At 43.4% G+C, this 17,533-nt stretch overlaps 1 protein-coding gene across 3 annotated transcripts in view; it reads left to right on the top strand.

Moving 5' to 3' along the window:
• Nucleotides 1-1,429: 1,429 nt before the first annotated feature.
• The window catches only part of smarce1 (SWI/SNF related BAF chromatin remodeling complex subunit E1), a 71,259-nt gene continuing 55,155 nt past the window's right edge, over nucleotides 1,430-17,533 (top strand). For 2 of the 3 annotated variants that reach the window (XM_080213311.1, XM_080213313.1), the window contains exons 1-3: nucleotides 2,219-2,299; nucleotides 5,822-5,857; nucleotides 9,886-9,929. In XM_080213311.1, coding sequence (XP_080069437.1) covers nucleotides 5,851-5,857; nucleotides 9,886-9,929 — 51 coding nt within the window. In that variant the 5' untranslated portion in view covers nucleotides 2,219-2,299; nucleotides 5,822-5,850. Of the gene's footprint in view, nucleotides 1,449-2,218; nucleotides 2,300-5,821; nucleotides 5,858-9,885; nucleotides 9,930-17,533 lie in introns of those variants that run through there. The other variant, XM_080213312.1, reaches the window with a different exon arrangement.

Consider the following 17,533-nt stretch of genomic DNA (forward strand, 5'->3'; position numbering starts at 1 on the left):
GAAGAATGCTGCAATTCTGTTGAAAGCCTCTTTCTGGGAGGGTTTCCAAGACCAATGCTGCTGCTTCTTTAGCAGAATATGCAAGGGGGACAATAATGTCGACAAGTTTGGTAGAAAATGCCCACAGTAATTTACCATTGTCAAAAAAATTACTTGAATTGAGATATGTTTTTGGAGGCTGGTGCTTCCTTTATGGGTTTGACCTCATCTTCCATAGAGTGCAATCCATGTGCATCTATACGGTACACCAAATAGGCCTCCTCAGTGACTTAAAAAGAACTTCGCTCCTTCTTGATGCAAACTCCAGCCTCTTGAAATCTCTTTAGCACCCCCTCTATGTTAGTTAGCTGCTCAGCTTCAGTTGACCCAGTTATGAGAACATTATCGAGGTGTACCACAACTCACGGTGGCTCCTGCAGCGGACTCTCCATTGTCCTCTGAAAATTGCAAATGTGGATGGTCTTGTCAGATGTTAACAGGGGAAACTATGGCTACTGCCCATTCCGAGAACTGAATTGACTGGATAATGCCCATTTCTTCCATTCACTCTAATTCAGTATCTACTTTCTCTAGTAAAGCATGTGGTACTGGTCTCGCCCCAAAGAATCTGGATTCACATAGATCTTAGTTTGCAGGCTTTTTATTTTATCAAATTCAAACATTCTCGTATTTCTTCAGCAATTCAAGCATTCCTCCTTCCTGCACTTGGATAATCTTGGTCTAATTTAACTTGATTTCTTCAAGCCAACTGCAGCCAAGTATCACTTCTCTAGCATAAGTTGTTAACTTGGCTGCACTATTCTTCAAATTCAATGGTTATCATAGAATTCCTACAGTGCAGAAGGAGACCATCGAGTCTGCACTGGCCATAATCCCAACCAGGCCCTATTCCTTCAGAGAAGGAGGTTGAACTCCTTCTCTGAAGTACCCATTTGTATACTTCCCTATCATAGTAGCTGAAGCCCCTGTATCAACTTCCCTCTTAACAGGCTTCCCATCCACTCAGGGATTTTCACTGTCATAATTGCAGTGTTAATGTAAGTCGACTTCTGACATTAATAAACAAACTGAAATCATGTACTTGGAGCATTACAGTAATAGGGGCTATCTTACCCACTTTTATATTAAACAGTGAGTGCATTTTTAAATCACTGGTGCTAGACTCTTCCACATAGTATACTGGTGATGCATTATTTACTCAGTTACTCGGTAGACTTGACTTGGCTCTGCACCTACGCTTTAAGTGACCTCCTATAACAGTCTCCTTAAAGCTGCAGGATTCAGGAGAGCAGTCACTTCCTCATCAGTAACATTCCACATCCAACTTTGCAGATTGATTGACTCTTCTAAATCTTCTTGTTTAATTTGTGGCTGAACTTGTCTCCCGCCTCACGGTTACTTCTTTGGGTCTGGGCACCAGTGGAGCTCAGATGGCATCGTGCAGAATGGTAAAGCAGCCCATGGCCTCATCCTGCTCCTATTGTTATGTAATTATAATGTAGCCCAAACAAGCAATATTCTTAATATTCTTATAAATAACCTTTTATTGGAATTAATGTTATTGCCAAGAATGTAATGGATAAATAAGGCAGGATATGTGGAGAATTTCATTACCTGAATTTGCCCAATATTTCAGGGAAGACTTAGAAATAGCCATTCTCAGGATGACGAGGCTTTGAGGGGGATAAAATAAATCATAATGTTAAAATTTAACAATATTAATGAATAGAACTTCTAGTTTGGGGAAAGAATTCTACTGAACTGAGAAGAGCAGGTTTACTATCCATAGTAACAGATTCTTGGTGAGAAACGCTTTTCTTGCAGCAGATAATTTTTTAGTGGGCAGAGTTTGATTGAAGATGTTATAGTAATGACTATTTGCTGAGAGTAACTGCAGTCTGAGCTGCCTTTAGATTTGGGGATTTGGGGGGGAGGCTGGAATCTGCGAGCAGGAATCGGGCCGCACTTTGTCCCCGGACCGGCAGCGCTGTGATTCCCGGCCGCACATTCGCCGCGGGATTGATCCCGGTTAAAATCCTGGGCGGTGCGGCGCGGGCGGAGAGAGAGTTGGGTTCGCGCCCCGTGCTTCCCCCGCAGCCGGGGGAATTTCCTCAGCGGTGCTGGGGCCCGGGGGGGAGGGGGGATTTGTGTGGAAAGTGCCAGCCCCTCCCCCACTCTCAGCCCCGGACAACAGCAGCCGCTCGCGCCGCCTCCCCTCCGGGATCCAGTCAGTGAGCCCGGGGATCCAGTCGGTCCCGGGATCCAGTCAGCACCCGGCCCCGGGATCCAGTCTCTGTGTGTGAGTCTCTCATTGAATCATCGCGGCGCCTGCGGCCCCGAGCGGGAAAGAGCGCGGATTCCCAACCCTCCCCCAGCCCCGCCATTGTGTCCCCAGTGTCACCCCCACCGCCTGGGGGGAGAAGGGGAAAATATTGTTGGGGGGGAGAAGGGGAAAATATTGTGGGGGGGGAGAAGGGGAAAATATTGTGGGGGGGGAGAAGGGGAAAATATTGTGGGGGGGGAGAAGGGGAAAATATTGTGGGGGGGGAGAAGGGGAAAATATTGTGGGGGGGAGAAGGGGAAAATATTGTGGGGGGGGAGAAGGGGAAAATATTGTGGGGGGGGAGAAGGGGAAAATATTGTGGGGGGGGAGAAGGGGAAAATATTGTGGGGGGGGAGAAGGGGAAAATATTGTGGGGGGGGAGAAGGGGAAAATATTGTGGGGGGGGAGAAGGGGAAAATATTGGGGGAGAGGGGCATATTGGGGTGAGTATTAGGGGAAATATTGGAGGGCGAGGGGGAAATATTGGGGGGGCGAGAGGGAAATGTTGGGGGGTGAATTGTGGGGGGATACTGTGGGGGGGAAGGGGAATATTGGGGGGGAATATTGGTGGAGGGAGAGGGGGAATATGGGGGGAGGGGGAATATTGTGGGGAGGGGAGGGGGGAATATTGTGGGGGGTAAGAGGAGAGTATTGTGGGGGTGGTGAGGGGGAAATATTGTGGGGGGGTCGAGGGGGGAATATTGTGGGGATACAGAATATTTAGGGGAATATTGGATGGGAATATGTGGTGTTCTGAGGCAGGGAGAGGGTGTATGTTGTGGAATCACTGGCGAAGCTGCAAAGATGAACCCAGATAAATGTGTAGTGGTCCATTTTGGCAGGTCCAGTGGGATGAAGGAGTATAATATCAAGGGTAAGACTCTTAGCAGTGTAGAGGATCAGAAGGACCTTGGGGTCGGGGTCCGGGTCCATAGGACTCTTAAATCGGACTCGCAGGTGGAGGATGTGGTCAAAAAGGTGTACTAGCCTTCATTAATCGAGGGATTGCGTTTAGGAGTCGGGAGATAAAGCTGCAGCTTTATACGACCCTAGTCAGACCCCACTTGGTGTACTGTGCACAGTTCTGGTCGCCTCATCACAAGGAAGCTATTAAAAGGGTGCAGAGGAGATTTACAAGGATGTTGCCTGGATTGGGTGGCATGCCTCATGAGGATAGGTTGAGGGAGCTAGGTCTTTTCTCCCTGGAGAGACGAAGGATGAGAGGTGACCTGCTAAGAGGTTTATAAGATGTTGAGAGGTATAGATCGGGTGGATTCTCGGAGGCTATTTCCCAGGGCTAAAATGGTCACTACGAGAGGACACAGGTTTAAGGTGCTGGGGAGTAGGTACAGAGGGGATGTCAGGGGCAAGTTTTTCACTCAGAGGGTGGTGAGTGAGTGGAATTGGCTGCCGTCGGTGGTGATGGAGGTGATCTTGTTGAGGTCTTTTAAGAGACTTCTGGATGAGTACATGGGATTTAATGGGATTGAGGGTTATAGATAGGCCTCGTAGGTAGGGATATGATCGGCGCAACTTGTGAGCCATATGCTGTATTTTTCTATGTTCTATGATATTCCAGAACTGAGAGGTTATAAAGGCGGCACAGTGGTTAGTACTGCTGCCGCGCAGCGCCAGGACCCAGATTCGATTCCAGCTTTGGATGACTGTCTGTGTGGAGTTTGCACATTCTCTGTGTGCTCCAGTTTCCTCCCACACTCCAAAGATGTGCTGGTTATGTTGGTTTGCCATGCTAAATTAACCTTAGTCAGGGGGTTTAACAGGGTAAGTATGAGGGGTTATGGGGATAGGCCCTGGGTGGGATTGTGGTTGGTACAGTCTAGATGGGCTGAATGGCCTCCTTCTGCACTGTAGGGATTCTATGTAATGATAAGAAAGGTTGAGCAGGCTCCCTACTCTGAATGTTGGTAGATCTTTGGCACCATAAAAAATGACTGAAGCACATACAGAATGATTTCACATCAGTGGGACACCAAGACTGGAGGCCATCAATATTGGCCCGGATATCAAGGAAAATAACCCCCTTAATCTACCTGCTCCGTTGTACTGGCAATGGGATATTTTACACTCGCCTGACAGTACAGATGTGGTCTTGGTTTAATGTTTTATCCTTTTGGACAGCGCATCTGACAGTGCAGCATTCCTTCAGTGCACACTGTCAGCCTTGACCATAATCACAGGTGGCTGCAATGGTGCATGGCCCATGACATTTGGACTGTCAGTATGAATATTATCTATAAAACTAGCTGATCCACAAGGAACACTGAGGCACTGGTTTTCATTTCCAATCTATAAGGCACTATAAGTAGGAGTCTTCATCTGCAGAAAATACGGATGCATGTGATTGAGGGTGATTTAGTGGTTTGGATCAGGAATTGGCTAGCTGGAAGAAGACAGAGGGTGGTGGTTGATGGGAAATGTTCAACCTGGAGTTCAGTTACTAGTGGTGTACTGCAGGGATCTGTTTTGGGGCCACTGCTGTTTGTGATTTTTATAAATGACCTAGATGAGGGTGTAGAAGGATGGGTTAGTAAATTTGCGGATGACACTAAAGTCAGAGGAGTTGTGGACAGTATGGATGGATGTTGCAGTTTGCAGAGGGACATAGATAAGCTGCAGAGCTGTGCTAAGAGGTGGTAAATGGAGCTTAATGAGAAAAAGTGTGAGATGATTCACTTTGGAAGGAGTAACAGGATTACAGAGTATTGGGCTAATGGACAGACTCTTGGTAGTGTGGATGAGCAGAGAGATATAGGTGTCTGCGTGCATAGATCCCTGAAAGTTGGCACCCAGGTTGATAGGGTTGTTAAGAAGGCGTACGGTGTGTTAGCTTTTATTGGTAGAGGGATTGAGTACCGGAGCCATGAGATCATGTTGCAGCTGTACAAAACTCTGGTGCGGCCGCACTTGGAGTATTGTGTACAGTTCTGGTCGCCGCGTTATAGGAAAGATGTGGAAGCATTGGAAAGGGTGCAGAGGAGATTTACCAGGATGTTGCCTGCTATGGTGGGAAGGTCTTATAAGGAAAGGCTGAGGGACTTGAGGTTGTTTTCGTTAGAAGGTTAAGAGGTGACTTAATTGAGGCATACAAGATGATCAGAGGATTAGATAGGGTAGACAGTGAGAGCCTTTTTCCTCGGATGGTGATGGCTAACAGGAGGGGACATAGCTTTAAATTGACAGGTGATAAATATAGGACAGATGTCAAAGGTCGGCTCTTTACTCAGAGGGTAATAAGGGCAGCAGTAGTGGACTCGCCAACTTTAAGGCATTCACATGGTCATTGGATAGACATGGATAATATTGGAATAGTTCAGGTTAGAAGGTCATTAGATTGGTAGGCGCAACATCGAGGGCCAAAGGGCCTGCACTGTGCTGTAATGTTCAGTGTTCCTCTAAGATGCAAATGGATGGTATATTGAACTTGTGCTGTTTCTGAAAGGTTTTGCTTTCCTGATATTTCTTTTTTTTTAATTTCAGGTTGCTTGTAAGAGGCTGCTGGCATCATCATGTCAAGTAAGCAAAAAATTGTGATTTAGAGTTTGTTGTTGAATGAAAATGCAAATGTTGACTATTTTCAGATAATGCGGTATTTCTAATAACTTGAACCTTCAGTTACTTTGTTCTGGTGGAAAGCTTCAAGAATGGCTACTTCAGATCTGTTCTTCCCCCTCCATCAGTAACCTTTGCCTTTTTTATCCTGCTTGTGTTGATGTTGATTCTCAGCCCATGCCCAAGATGGCAGCTGGAGATTACTTAATGCGTTGAATGGAGACTTGATTAATTTTATAAAAGGACGTTGGGTGGGATTTTATGGCTTTGCTCGACTCGAGACCGAGGTCAACGAACCTTCCTATTGTCCATCCCACACCCACTCTGATTCCCGTGGTGGGCAGGGTGGCAGAATTCTGACGATTTGTGTTGTTTCGGATGGGAAAAGCAGAGAGCAGCCCGCCAGCTGACTTGCTGGGTTTTCACACTATTTTTAGTTAGACAAAAAATGGAAGGGGTGGGAATATTTCATCCCATGATTCAGGAACATTCTTTTCACTTCTAATTTGCTCAATGTGGGCACAACATTTATTTGTTTGTTGCTATTTGTTAATTCTAGCCGTGATCTGCTCAAATAACGTCTGCTACATTGAGTGATACCCAGGGGCAGTGAAGTGGTATTGTTCTGACGGCCCAGCAAATATGTTGCTATTTATGCATGCTCTGTCTCATACCCACATGGACCCGTGTTCATTTACAAACTATCTGCAGAGTGCAAGGTGCAGTTAGTGCACATGTCTGTCAGTGAAAGATCAGTCACTGTTGTTTTGTGTCATGTCTATTAGTTCCGAAACATTGTTTGGAGGTCTATCGTTTTAGTATAAATCAACTTCCTTGGCAAACTTAATTCTACATCCAATGGTACACGCTTGAGTCATAATACTGACTAACAATGTAGTCTGTGTTATTTTGACTTCTAGTAACTACCAACCCTTTTCAGAAATCGTTTGTGTGTGTGTGTGTCCTACCTGAAATTGGTTAATGTCAGATCTATTGTGTCTCAAACCTTGTATCTCCCTGGTGTGAATGGCTTTGTAACATACTGTGCAAAGTATTCAACCATTGGTTTTTACTGCAACTGTAAACGTCAATTTACTGCCTGTTTTCAGATTTTTTTTTTAAAAATCACGTCATCTTTGAATTCAAGATGTTTGCCACTCCTAAATGACCAGTAATTGCGATTATACCATTGTTCACTATTTTGATGTTGGCCTCTAATTTTTCCAGTATATTTCTGCTCAGTCTTTCATCCATTTGGATGGGTTATTGCTCTGGCCAATTTGTTTGTCCTGGTGTTTAAGGGGAAAGGCTGAAGAACACTGCAAGTATCAAGAATTGGAACATGCCTGTGATTGCCATGTCCAGGGAAAAGTATTCTTGAAATCTGAAATATTCCAAATTTGAATTTTGCTGTGTTTACAGATAATAACTACATAAGACAAATCCCCCCAAAAATCTTCTGTTTGGAAAGATGTTAAACCAGGCCCCTGAGAGCATTTTCTCAAGTGGTTATAAAAGATCCCCATGAGACCATAATTGTGAGAAAGGATATTAACTCTGACAACATGGAATCTATGGGTAAAGTTGAGAAATACCAAGGGGCAAAAAACTTCAGTGGGCGTATATATAGACTCCAAACTGCAGTAGTGATGTTGGGAATGGCATTAAACACGTGATAAAGCAATATTGGTGATCCTGGGTGATTTTAATCTGATGTAGATGTGCCGGCGTTGGACTGGGGTAAACACAGTAAAAAGTCTGATAACACCAGGTTTTAGTCCAACCGATTTATCCAACGGGTTGGACTAAAACCTGGTGTTGTCAGACTTTTTACTGATTTTAATCTGCACATTAATTGAGCAAATCAAATTAGCCACAATGCCATAGAGGAGGAATTCCTGGAGTGTGTACGGGATGGTTTTCTTGTGGAGAAACCAATTAGAGAGCAGGTCATTTTAGGCTGGGTACTTTGTAATGAGAAGGGAATCATTGCCAGTCTAGCTGTACGAGACTCCTTGGGGATGAGTGGCCATAACAAGATAGAATTTTTTATCAAGATGGAGAGTGAAGTAGTTGATTCGGAGACTAGGATGCTGAATCTTAATAAAGGAAACTATGAGGCATGAGTTGGCCTTGATAGATTGGGGAGAGTTACTTAAAGGGATGACAATGGATAGGCTATGGCAGACATTCAAGGAACACATGGGAGAACTGCAGCAACTGTTTATTCCTGTCTGACACAAAAGCAAAATGGTTAAGAGGCAAATCCATGGCTTACAAAGGAAATTAGAGAGAGTATCTGATCTAAGGAAAAAGCATACAGATTAGCCAAGAAAAATGATAAGGCTGAGGATTGGAAACAGTTTAGAATTTAGCAAAGAAGGACCAAGGGATTGATTTAAGAAGGGGAAAATACGGTACGAAAGTAAACTTGCAGGGAACATGAAGCCTGACATGAGGGGTTTCTATAGTTACGTGAAGAGAATGAAGATGGTGAAGACGAAGGTAGATCTCCTACAGACAGAAATGGGAATATATAATAGCCCAGAACCAGAGGTCACAGTCTGAGGATTCAGGGTAGCCCACTTAGGATGGAAGTGAGGAGACGTTTCTTTAGCCAAAGAGTTGTGAGCCTGTGGAATTCATTACCACAGGAAGTAGTTGATGCCGTATGAAGTAGTTGGCACCCATTTTGATAAGGTTGTTAAGGCGTACGGTGTGTTAGCTTTTATTGGTAGAGGGATTGAATTTCGGAGCCGTGAGGTCATGTTACAACTGTACAAAACTCTGGTGCGGCCGCACTTGGAGTATTGCGTACAGTTCTGGTCGCCGCATTGTAAGAAAGATGCGGAGGCATTGGAAAGGGTGCAGAGGAGGTTTACCAGGATGTTGCCTGGTGTGGTGGGAAGGTCTTATGAGGAAAGGCTGAGGGACTTGAGGTTATTTTCATTGCAGAGAAGAAGGTTACGAGGTGACCTGATTGAGGCATACAAGATGATCAAAGGATTGGATAGGGTGGACAGTGAGAGCCTTTTACCTCGGATGGTGATAGCTAACACAAGGGGACATAGCTTTAAATTAAGGGGTGGTAATTATAGGACGGATGTCAGAGGTAGGTTCTTTACTCAGAGGGTAGTAAGGTCGTGGAATGCCCTGCCTGCAGCAGTTGTGGACTTGCCAACTTTAAGGACGTTCAAATGGTCAGTGGATAGGCATATTGGAATAGTTCAGGTTAGAGGGTCATTAGATAGGTCCCACTGGTCGGCGCAACATCGAGGGCCGAAGGGCCTGTACTGCACTGTAATGTTCTATGCCAAAACATTGAATGTATTCAAGAAATGGCTGGGTGTAGCACTTGGGGCGAATGGGATGAAAGGTTATGGGGAGAAAGCTGCCTGTTGACGTTATCTCTTGATGCGATGGCTCATGCTGGGAATTCTCCATGTGCAGGGAATGAGATTATGTTGGAGACTGGGGAGCCCCTGCAGAGCCTCTATCTCTTATTGCATGGGTTTTAGAACGGAGTTGAGGAGGAACTTCTTCACTCAAAGGGTGGTGAATCTCTGGAATTCTCTGCCCGTTGAGGTGGTGGAGGCTGCCTCGCTAAATATTTTTAAGACGCGGGTTGATGGGTTTTTGATAAGAGAGGGGATTAAGGGTTATGGGGAGAGGGCGGGAATGTGGAACTGAGCCACGACAGATCAGCCATGATCTTATTGAATGGCGGGGCAGGCTCGAAGGGCCAGATGGCCTACTCCTGCTCCTATTTCTTATGTTCTTATGTACATAGGAAGAATAGTCACTTGGATGAGATCCCTGAGTGTGCTTAGCACTCATGGAATTGTCCTTATTCAGTGACTTTGCCTTCAGGTTAGGAAGGTGAGAGATGAAAGACATCTTTTGAGCCAGGATAGTTACAGTTTGGATTCTCATCTGATTTCTCAATCCCACTATTTGCTCAAAAATTAAAATTTAATTTTGTTCTATTACAGAAAGACCATCTTATGCACCACCCCCTGCCCCTGCTCCTGCCACTGTAAGTCTTTATGTTTTCTTGAATTTAAAAAAAATTATTGCAAAAGTAATGTAAGTTTTAACTGGTTAACACAAATGATTCTTGGATGGTAAAAATGCAGCACTGACTTGTACTGACAGGTGAAAGTTTAATTCAGATCTTGGCCAAAACCTGGCACAAGCTGTCTCAGACTTTGAAGTGGGAATTGGTGTATGGTATGTGGTGACATACGTTACAGGATTGTCCCTGGCACTTCTCAGCTATGGAACATGAGTGGGTGTAAGATTGGGCAGTTGTAGCCTTGCCAAGCTTCTTGTCTATTAAGTAGATAAAATATAAATTGTGTAAATTAAAAATTAGTGCTCTGATATCAGGAGTATCTCAAGTCCTTCAAAGCAGAAAGATACAACAGTATTGGTTGTGTAATGAGACAAGACTAGTCATAGAGGCTTACGGCATGGAAACAGGCCCTTTGGCCCAACTTGTCCATGCTGCCTTTTTTTTAACCCCCTAAGCTAGTCACTAATTTGCACTATTCACTAGTGGAAATTATTTTTGCTCCATTCTTTGTACATGTCTTGGCAGAATTTCTTTTGCTATTGATAAGTATGGTTAGAGCTTTCTGATAACATTGAGAGATTTTTATGTTTAATCCTTTCTTCACTGGGGGAGTAGGGGGTTGAGGGCATCATGTGTAAAATGGTAGCAAGAGAAGTGAAGATTATGTACAGATGGTAGTGTAATGTATGTGACTGATAAGTAAATGATTTCTGCTGCAAAGTATTCCAAGACCATCCTGTGCCAGATGTTTGATTTGACCAAGAATATAAAATAGAAATAAATTGAAGTACAATTTTCTATTAAATGGTGTGTGATTGTTACATTAACCATACCTGAAGAAGATTGTTTTGGAATGCTGCTCACAGTGTGGGACTCATTCTAATGTTCTCAGAGGCATCCTGAAAGCACTGCTATACAAATAATCATGATGTGGAGATGACAGCGCTGGACTGAGTTAAGCACAGTAAGAAGTCTCACAACACCAGGTTAAAGTCCAACAGGTTTATTTGGCAGCACCAGCTTTCGGAGCACTGCTCCTTCCTCAGGTGACTCACCTGAAGAAGGACCCTGAGGCTCCAAAAGTTGGTGCTGCCAAACAAACCTGTTGGACTTTTACCTGATGTTGTGCATACAAATAATCATCAGGGAACAACAGAAGGCCTACCATCCCTCAGAGAAAGCAAGAAAGGCAGTATGAGTGTTTTCCATGTTCCATGAATGAATAAAGATGGTTAAGTTTGGCTGCTTGAGGTTGTGGTTATTAAATATCCATTGTGATGCTTAATGAGATTGTGGCAGCTGCTGAACTGCTTTTTGATATTTGACCAATTATGAGTGAATTTGGAAGAGGGGAGAAGTTTGAATTTAAATTTTATTTTGTGTATTTCAAACTAGGCTTTTGTATAGTCACTGTTCGCAGGGAATGAAGTCCCATTCTTGTGTTCATTTTTCTTGTGCAGTGAAACGTTCTCAAAGCAGTTTTACTCATGAAGAGTTTGGGATTTAAATATTTAATTTTATAAGGGAGCTACAATTTTACATCTTAGGTCTAAAATCCTAGGACTTAACAATTTATGGGGTAACATTTCATCTTATCCAGTGATGCAGAACAAGCAGTACTGGGTCGCCCACTTTTGTACACAGCGACTGGTATTCCCTCCCACTGCAGTTAGTGGAATTAAAAATTAGGAGTTGCCTATAACATAGATCATAAGACATAGGAGCAGGATTTGGCCACTTGGCCCATCAAGTCTGCTCCGCCATTCAATTATGGCTGATATTTTTCTCATCCCCATTCCACTGCCTTTTCTCCATAACCCCTGATTTAGTTATTAATCAAGAACCTATCTATCTCTGTCTTAAAGACACTCAATGACTTGGCTTTCACAGCTTTCTGCAGCAAAAAGGTCCACAGATTCACCACTGTCTGGCTGAAGAACTCCCTCCTCATCTCTGTTTTAAAGGATCATCCCTTTAGCCTGAGATTGTGCCCTCTGGTTCTGGTTCCACACAGCTGACGAAGGAACAGCATTTCCGAAAGCTTGTAGGATTACTATCAAATAAACTGGTTAGACTTTAACCTGGTGTTGTGAGACTTCGTACAGGGGCAATTTTAGCATTGCCAATCCACCTAACCCGCACATCTTTGGAGTGTGGGAGGAAACCGGAGCACCTGGAGGAAATCCACACGGACGTGGAGAGTACATGCAGACTCCACACAGACAATGACATAAGCTGGGAATCGAACACGGGTCCCTGGCGCTGTGAGTCAGCAGTGCTAACCATTGTGCCACCGTGCTGCCCAACCAGGTGACCAATCTGATATCACTTGTTTTGTGCCGCCACCCTTCCCTTCTCTAACCCCAGGATGAATTTCTTCCCTAATGTGTTGATGTTGCAAATGATGGCAAAATTGGGATGGTATTGTCTTCCATTTCCTGAGCAAGAGTAGGATGGGTGATCTGTTCCCAGACTAGTGCCACTGGAATGAGTCTCCCTTGGGTATTGATTCTGGCTGGGTACAGCCTCCTGCTTGCTTTGCTTTCAGGAACTGGCGAGGTACACATTTGTTGAAAATATTAGCGTATTAAAATTCTGTGTTCCAATTGTACATGCATGTGTTTTGTGGAAGGCATTTCAGAATGGAGACCTGAATATTGCTCTTTTAGGGATTGAAGTGTTTCCTTGTGTGTTAAACAGAAATGATTTGGGAAATGTAGTGGGCAGAATTTTCCTGTCCCGCCCACCACAGGAATTTAGCGGGCGGACCGACCATGCAAAGGTCCATTAACTTCAGGTGGAAATTTCCAGCTTTTGACATGTGCACCCGGAAAATCCTGCCCAGTGTGTCTCAGGAAAGTGAATTGCAATGCTGTAACATAATATGAAGCTGCTTTAATCTATATTTAAAATACTGTAGAGATTTTTTAAAGCATGAGTGAACACTTACTAGGAAATGCTGGGGTCCACACCTGGCCCATCAGGATCTAAAGGAACTACAATAAATTTGCATTTTAAAAGGAAACATCATCAATGTTCTGATATGAACATGCAACCAGTCTTTCTCTTTCAGATGCTGTTTGAATCTGTGTTTCTAGCTTTGTCTGTTATTACTGTTTCTTTCCCAGAACAAACTCTGGCCCTTGTCTGCTGAGCCATAATATTGAGCCTCATTTCACACCCAAAGCCTCCATTCGACTTGCCCTTCCTCTTTTCGTCTCCATGCACCAGTACTTATGCTTGGCCAGTTGACTTGCTAGCAAGGATCTTCCATCACAGTTTTTGGAAGCAGTGTGTGAGAGCCCAAGTGATTCACCTTCTGTTATAATCTCTGTGCAGAGGGATACCTGACCGCTGCCCTCTAGTAAAGTTGTTGTTTTGCTTGTGGAATTGAGAGTGTCGGTTGCCATCCTACTGCTTTGTGTCATGATACAGTGATCACCTAACAGCAGGTGGGTGTGTGTTGTGAAGAGATAGGTTTTTGTCTCCTGGAGGCTGTGTAAATGATCCTGTTGTCAGAATTCATCACATTAACAGTTTGAGGGAAGAAGAGTGGTAGCTGGAAGTATAAATACTATATCCCTGCTGTTGTTAACAGCGCTCCCTGTTTTACAGTAACTGCTGTGAATATAAAAGCAAAGAATACAATTCAGGTTTGGATACAAAAGAGAAATTGTACTCTCAATTGGCCCTACACTTAGGGGGATTAAAATTTCCAGCAGCTGTTACAGAGAATGAACCGGAGCTGGAAATATGATTATTAACCTGTATACAGCTTTTAGTTATGCAGTACTGTGGATACTTAAATGAAAGAAGGTTTAAGGAGTTATTATCCTGCCTGTGAATATACTATAGACTAGATTTTCTAATCGGCATTGTTATATCAATAATGGTAATCCATTTAAAATGAGACGTCACATGGGTTGGAAAACCCAGGCTCAGTTGTCTCTGTGCTTCAATTTACTTTTTGTTTTTCTTCCTAGTTTACTTAAACTGACCACAATTCTGTTGTTTGGTTAGTGCCTTCATAGAGAAATGTTTTGGGAAGCACTTAACATTCTTTTAGCATCTCAGCATAGAGCTTATCAGTTCTAACTTGCCCTGAAGCCAACTACAAAGGCTTGTGAACGAAGCCCAGTCCGTCATGCAAACCAGCCTTCCATCCGTTGACTCTGTCTACACTTCCCTCTGCCTCAGCAAAGCAGCCAGCATAATTAAGGACCCCACGCATCCCAGACATTCTCTCTTCCACCTTCTTCCATCAGGAAAAAGATAACAAAAGTCTGAGGTCATGTACCAACGGCCTTGAGCAGCTTCTTCCCTGCTGCCATCAGACTCTTGAATGGACCTACCCAGCATTAAGTTGATTTTTCTCTACACCCTAGCTATGACTGTATGCTACATTCTGCACACTCTTCTTTCCTTTTCTATGAATGGTATGCATTGTGTGTATAGCGCACAAGAAACAATATTTTTCACTGTATATACATGTAACAAATCAAATCAAAATTGTAAAATGCATGAAGAGCTAGAGGAGGAAAAGTGGCCATCAGCCCATTGCGTTTTCCTTTCAAGTATTCTCCCTCATTTTAGCATTCAGCTGTATTTTGAATATTTCAGATGCATTGATCTCTACTGTGCGTCTTTTTGAGTATAGTTCTTGATATTGAGTTTAGATTGACTTTTTCACTTTCTCATTTTGTCCTCTGATTCTACTCTCTGCACTATTTTTGTATACATATTCTGGATTTTCCTGATTTATTTAGTTGTTAATTGTCTATGAATTGAGTGTTTAATTTTATTCAGATAGTGGATTAGTTGGATACTTTTACTCTTTATGTGCCAGAAAAATTATTTCCTTTTACTTTTTGTTCACAACTTGGTATCAGTATTGTTGTTTGCACTTTCTCTGGTGCAGAGATGTTGCTGCTTCATGACAGGAAACGTTTCTGAGAAAATCCTTAAATCCTTCTCGTGTAGGATGTTTCACTCAGCGACTAATGTCCTGTTGAGCTTACACTTGGTGGATGGGATCTGTAGATGCTACATTTTCAGGAGCGTAGATATAGGGTATTTAATGAGTAAATGTAGACCCAACTTTCAATGTTGATATTGCGCCATTATGGCTTTAGTATTTTGAAATAGTGGCCCAGTCATTATTTGAGTGGCTTTGAAACTGAGCACAGATTAAAAAATAAGTGACTCGAGACTTTTATACTCAGCACAACTGTGTGGCTAAGATGTATTTATTTTCTGACCATTTAAAAACTATTATACGGGAAATTGCAGTGGCTGGTAACAATCATTAGAGATTGATCAGTTTTTTTTCTATAGTAGCTTTTTACAACATTTGTTACATACAGAGGCATTAGTTAATAGTTGAGGGGTTGGTGGTGGGGTGTAGATCAACAGGAAAGGCAAGGAGGTACTGACTATCTGGATCTGGATAGGCTGAGCGAGTGGGCGAGGACCTGGCAGATGGAATACAATGTTAGCAAGTATGAGGTTTTCCACTTTGGCAGGAATAATAGTAGGAGGGATTACTATTTAAAGGGCGAAAAGCTGCAGCATGCTACGGTGCGGAGGGACCTGGGGGTCTTTGTGCATGAGTCGCAAAAACCCAGTCTGTAGGTGCAGCGGGTGATCAAGAAGGCGAATGGGATGCTGGCCTTTATAGCGAGGGGGATAGAATATAAAAGCAGGGAGGTCTTGCTGCAACTGTACAGGACATTGGTGAGGCCGCAGCTGGAGTACTGTGTGCAGTTTTGGTCGCCGCACTTGCGCAAGGATATTTTGGCCTTGGAGGGAGTGCAGAGGAGGTTCACTAGGCTGATACCGGAGATGAGGGGGTTGGACTATGAAGAGAGACTAAATAGACTGGGTCTGTACTCGTTGGAGTTTAGAAGGATGGGGGGGGGGGGATCTTATAGAGACGTATAAGATAATGAAATGGATGGATAGGATAGAGGTAGAGAGATTCTTCCCGCTCAGAAAGGACAGCAGGACTAGAGGGTACAGCCTCAAGATAAGGGGGGGCAGTTTAGAACGGAGTTGAGGAGGAACTTCCTCGCTCAAAGGGTGGTGAATCTCTGGAATTCTCTGCCTGTTGAAGTGGTGGAGGCTACCTTGCTAAATATATTTAAGACACGGTAGATAGGTTTTTGGCAGGCAAAGGAATTAAGGGTTATGGGGAAAAAGTGGGAAAGTGGAACTGAGCCACTTGAGATCAGCCATGATCTTATTGAATGTCAGGGCAGGCTCGAAGGGCTAGATGGCCTACTCCTGCTCCTACTTCTTATGTTCTTGTGACTACTTTGAAAGAGCAGAAATAAATAATGTGGCTGAAGCCATACTGGTGATGGAGTGAGAAATCTAGAGATGAAAGGTGTGAGGTCAATTATAAGAGCTTTTGTAAGTTTGGTAAGAAGGTTGATTTGTGCATTAATGCCGGTGAGAAGACAGAGCGAGGTATTCTGGATGATTTGTGTCTTATGAACTGTAGAAACTGTACGAACCCTCGATGATCAGAGGGTTAGATAGGGTGGATAGTGAGAGCCTTTTTCCTTGGATGGTGACGGCTAACACGAGGGGACATAGCTCTAAATTAAGGGGTGGTAATTATAGGACAGATGTCAGTGGTAGGTTCTTTACTCAGAGGGTAGTAAGGGTGTGGAATGCCCTGCCTGCAGCAGTTGTGGACTCGCCAACTTTAAGGGCGTTCAAATGGTCAGTGGATAGGCATATGGATAACTTTGGAATAATTTAGGTTAGAGGGTCATTAGATTGGTTCCACTGGTCGGCGCAACGTCAAGGGCCGAAGGGCCTGTACTGTGCTGTAATGTTCTATGAAACGGGGAGATTGGCGATGTGAGTATTGGAGAAGACTATCTGTAATTAGATAACCACGTGAATTAGCATGATGACAGTGAAGAGGGGAGTTGGGAGCCAAATTGAAGTGAGATTTATTGGAAAACTGAAATGAGGCAGTGCTGAAGATCTTAGATATGAGGAATAACTCTTAGCTTGAGTTTTAAAATTGATATTTAACATACTGCTGAAGTAACTCATTTACATTTACATAGTCACTGTTACTGTTAGAATGATAGTCACAAAATGGGGCTGAATATTGACAGAAATTACAGTGCACAAGATCTTTGCTGGAACAGGCTCTATAACTGGACCAATAAAGTTTAATTCCATTACACAGACCTTCCCCCACCCCCACTCATTCTATACACACTTTTAGAATGGTTATCTGTTCCTATTTTGAAGGAAAATAAAGATCTCCACAGTCTGAACATCTGGGAAAGAATATGACTGCACTAACTCTGGATTTGAACCTAGTGAGGTGTAGGGATGAGGAAGAACATTTTGTGTCCTAGTCGAAATACTGACCAACACTAGGACATTGAACCTCCAACTGTTCACCACATTACAGGAACTCTGAGCATGCTATTCAGAATGTGAGATGTTATTGCATTAAAATTTAATCCCAAGATACTTGTGTTTATAAAGTTTCAAAGACCTGTCAATACAACCTGGTGTTAAGTTTGGAATTGACTATT

Source organism: Carcharhinus amblyrhynchos, chromosome 27 (genome assembly GCF_965287045.1).
Source record: "Carcharhinus amblyrhynchos chromosome 27, sCarAmb.v2.hapA, whole genome shotgun sequence".
Taxonomy (NCBI): Eukaryota; Metazoa; Chordata; class Chondrichthyes; order Carcharhiniformes; family Carcharhinidae; genus Carcharhinus; species Carcharhinus amblyrhynchos.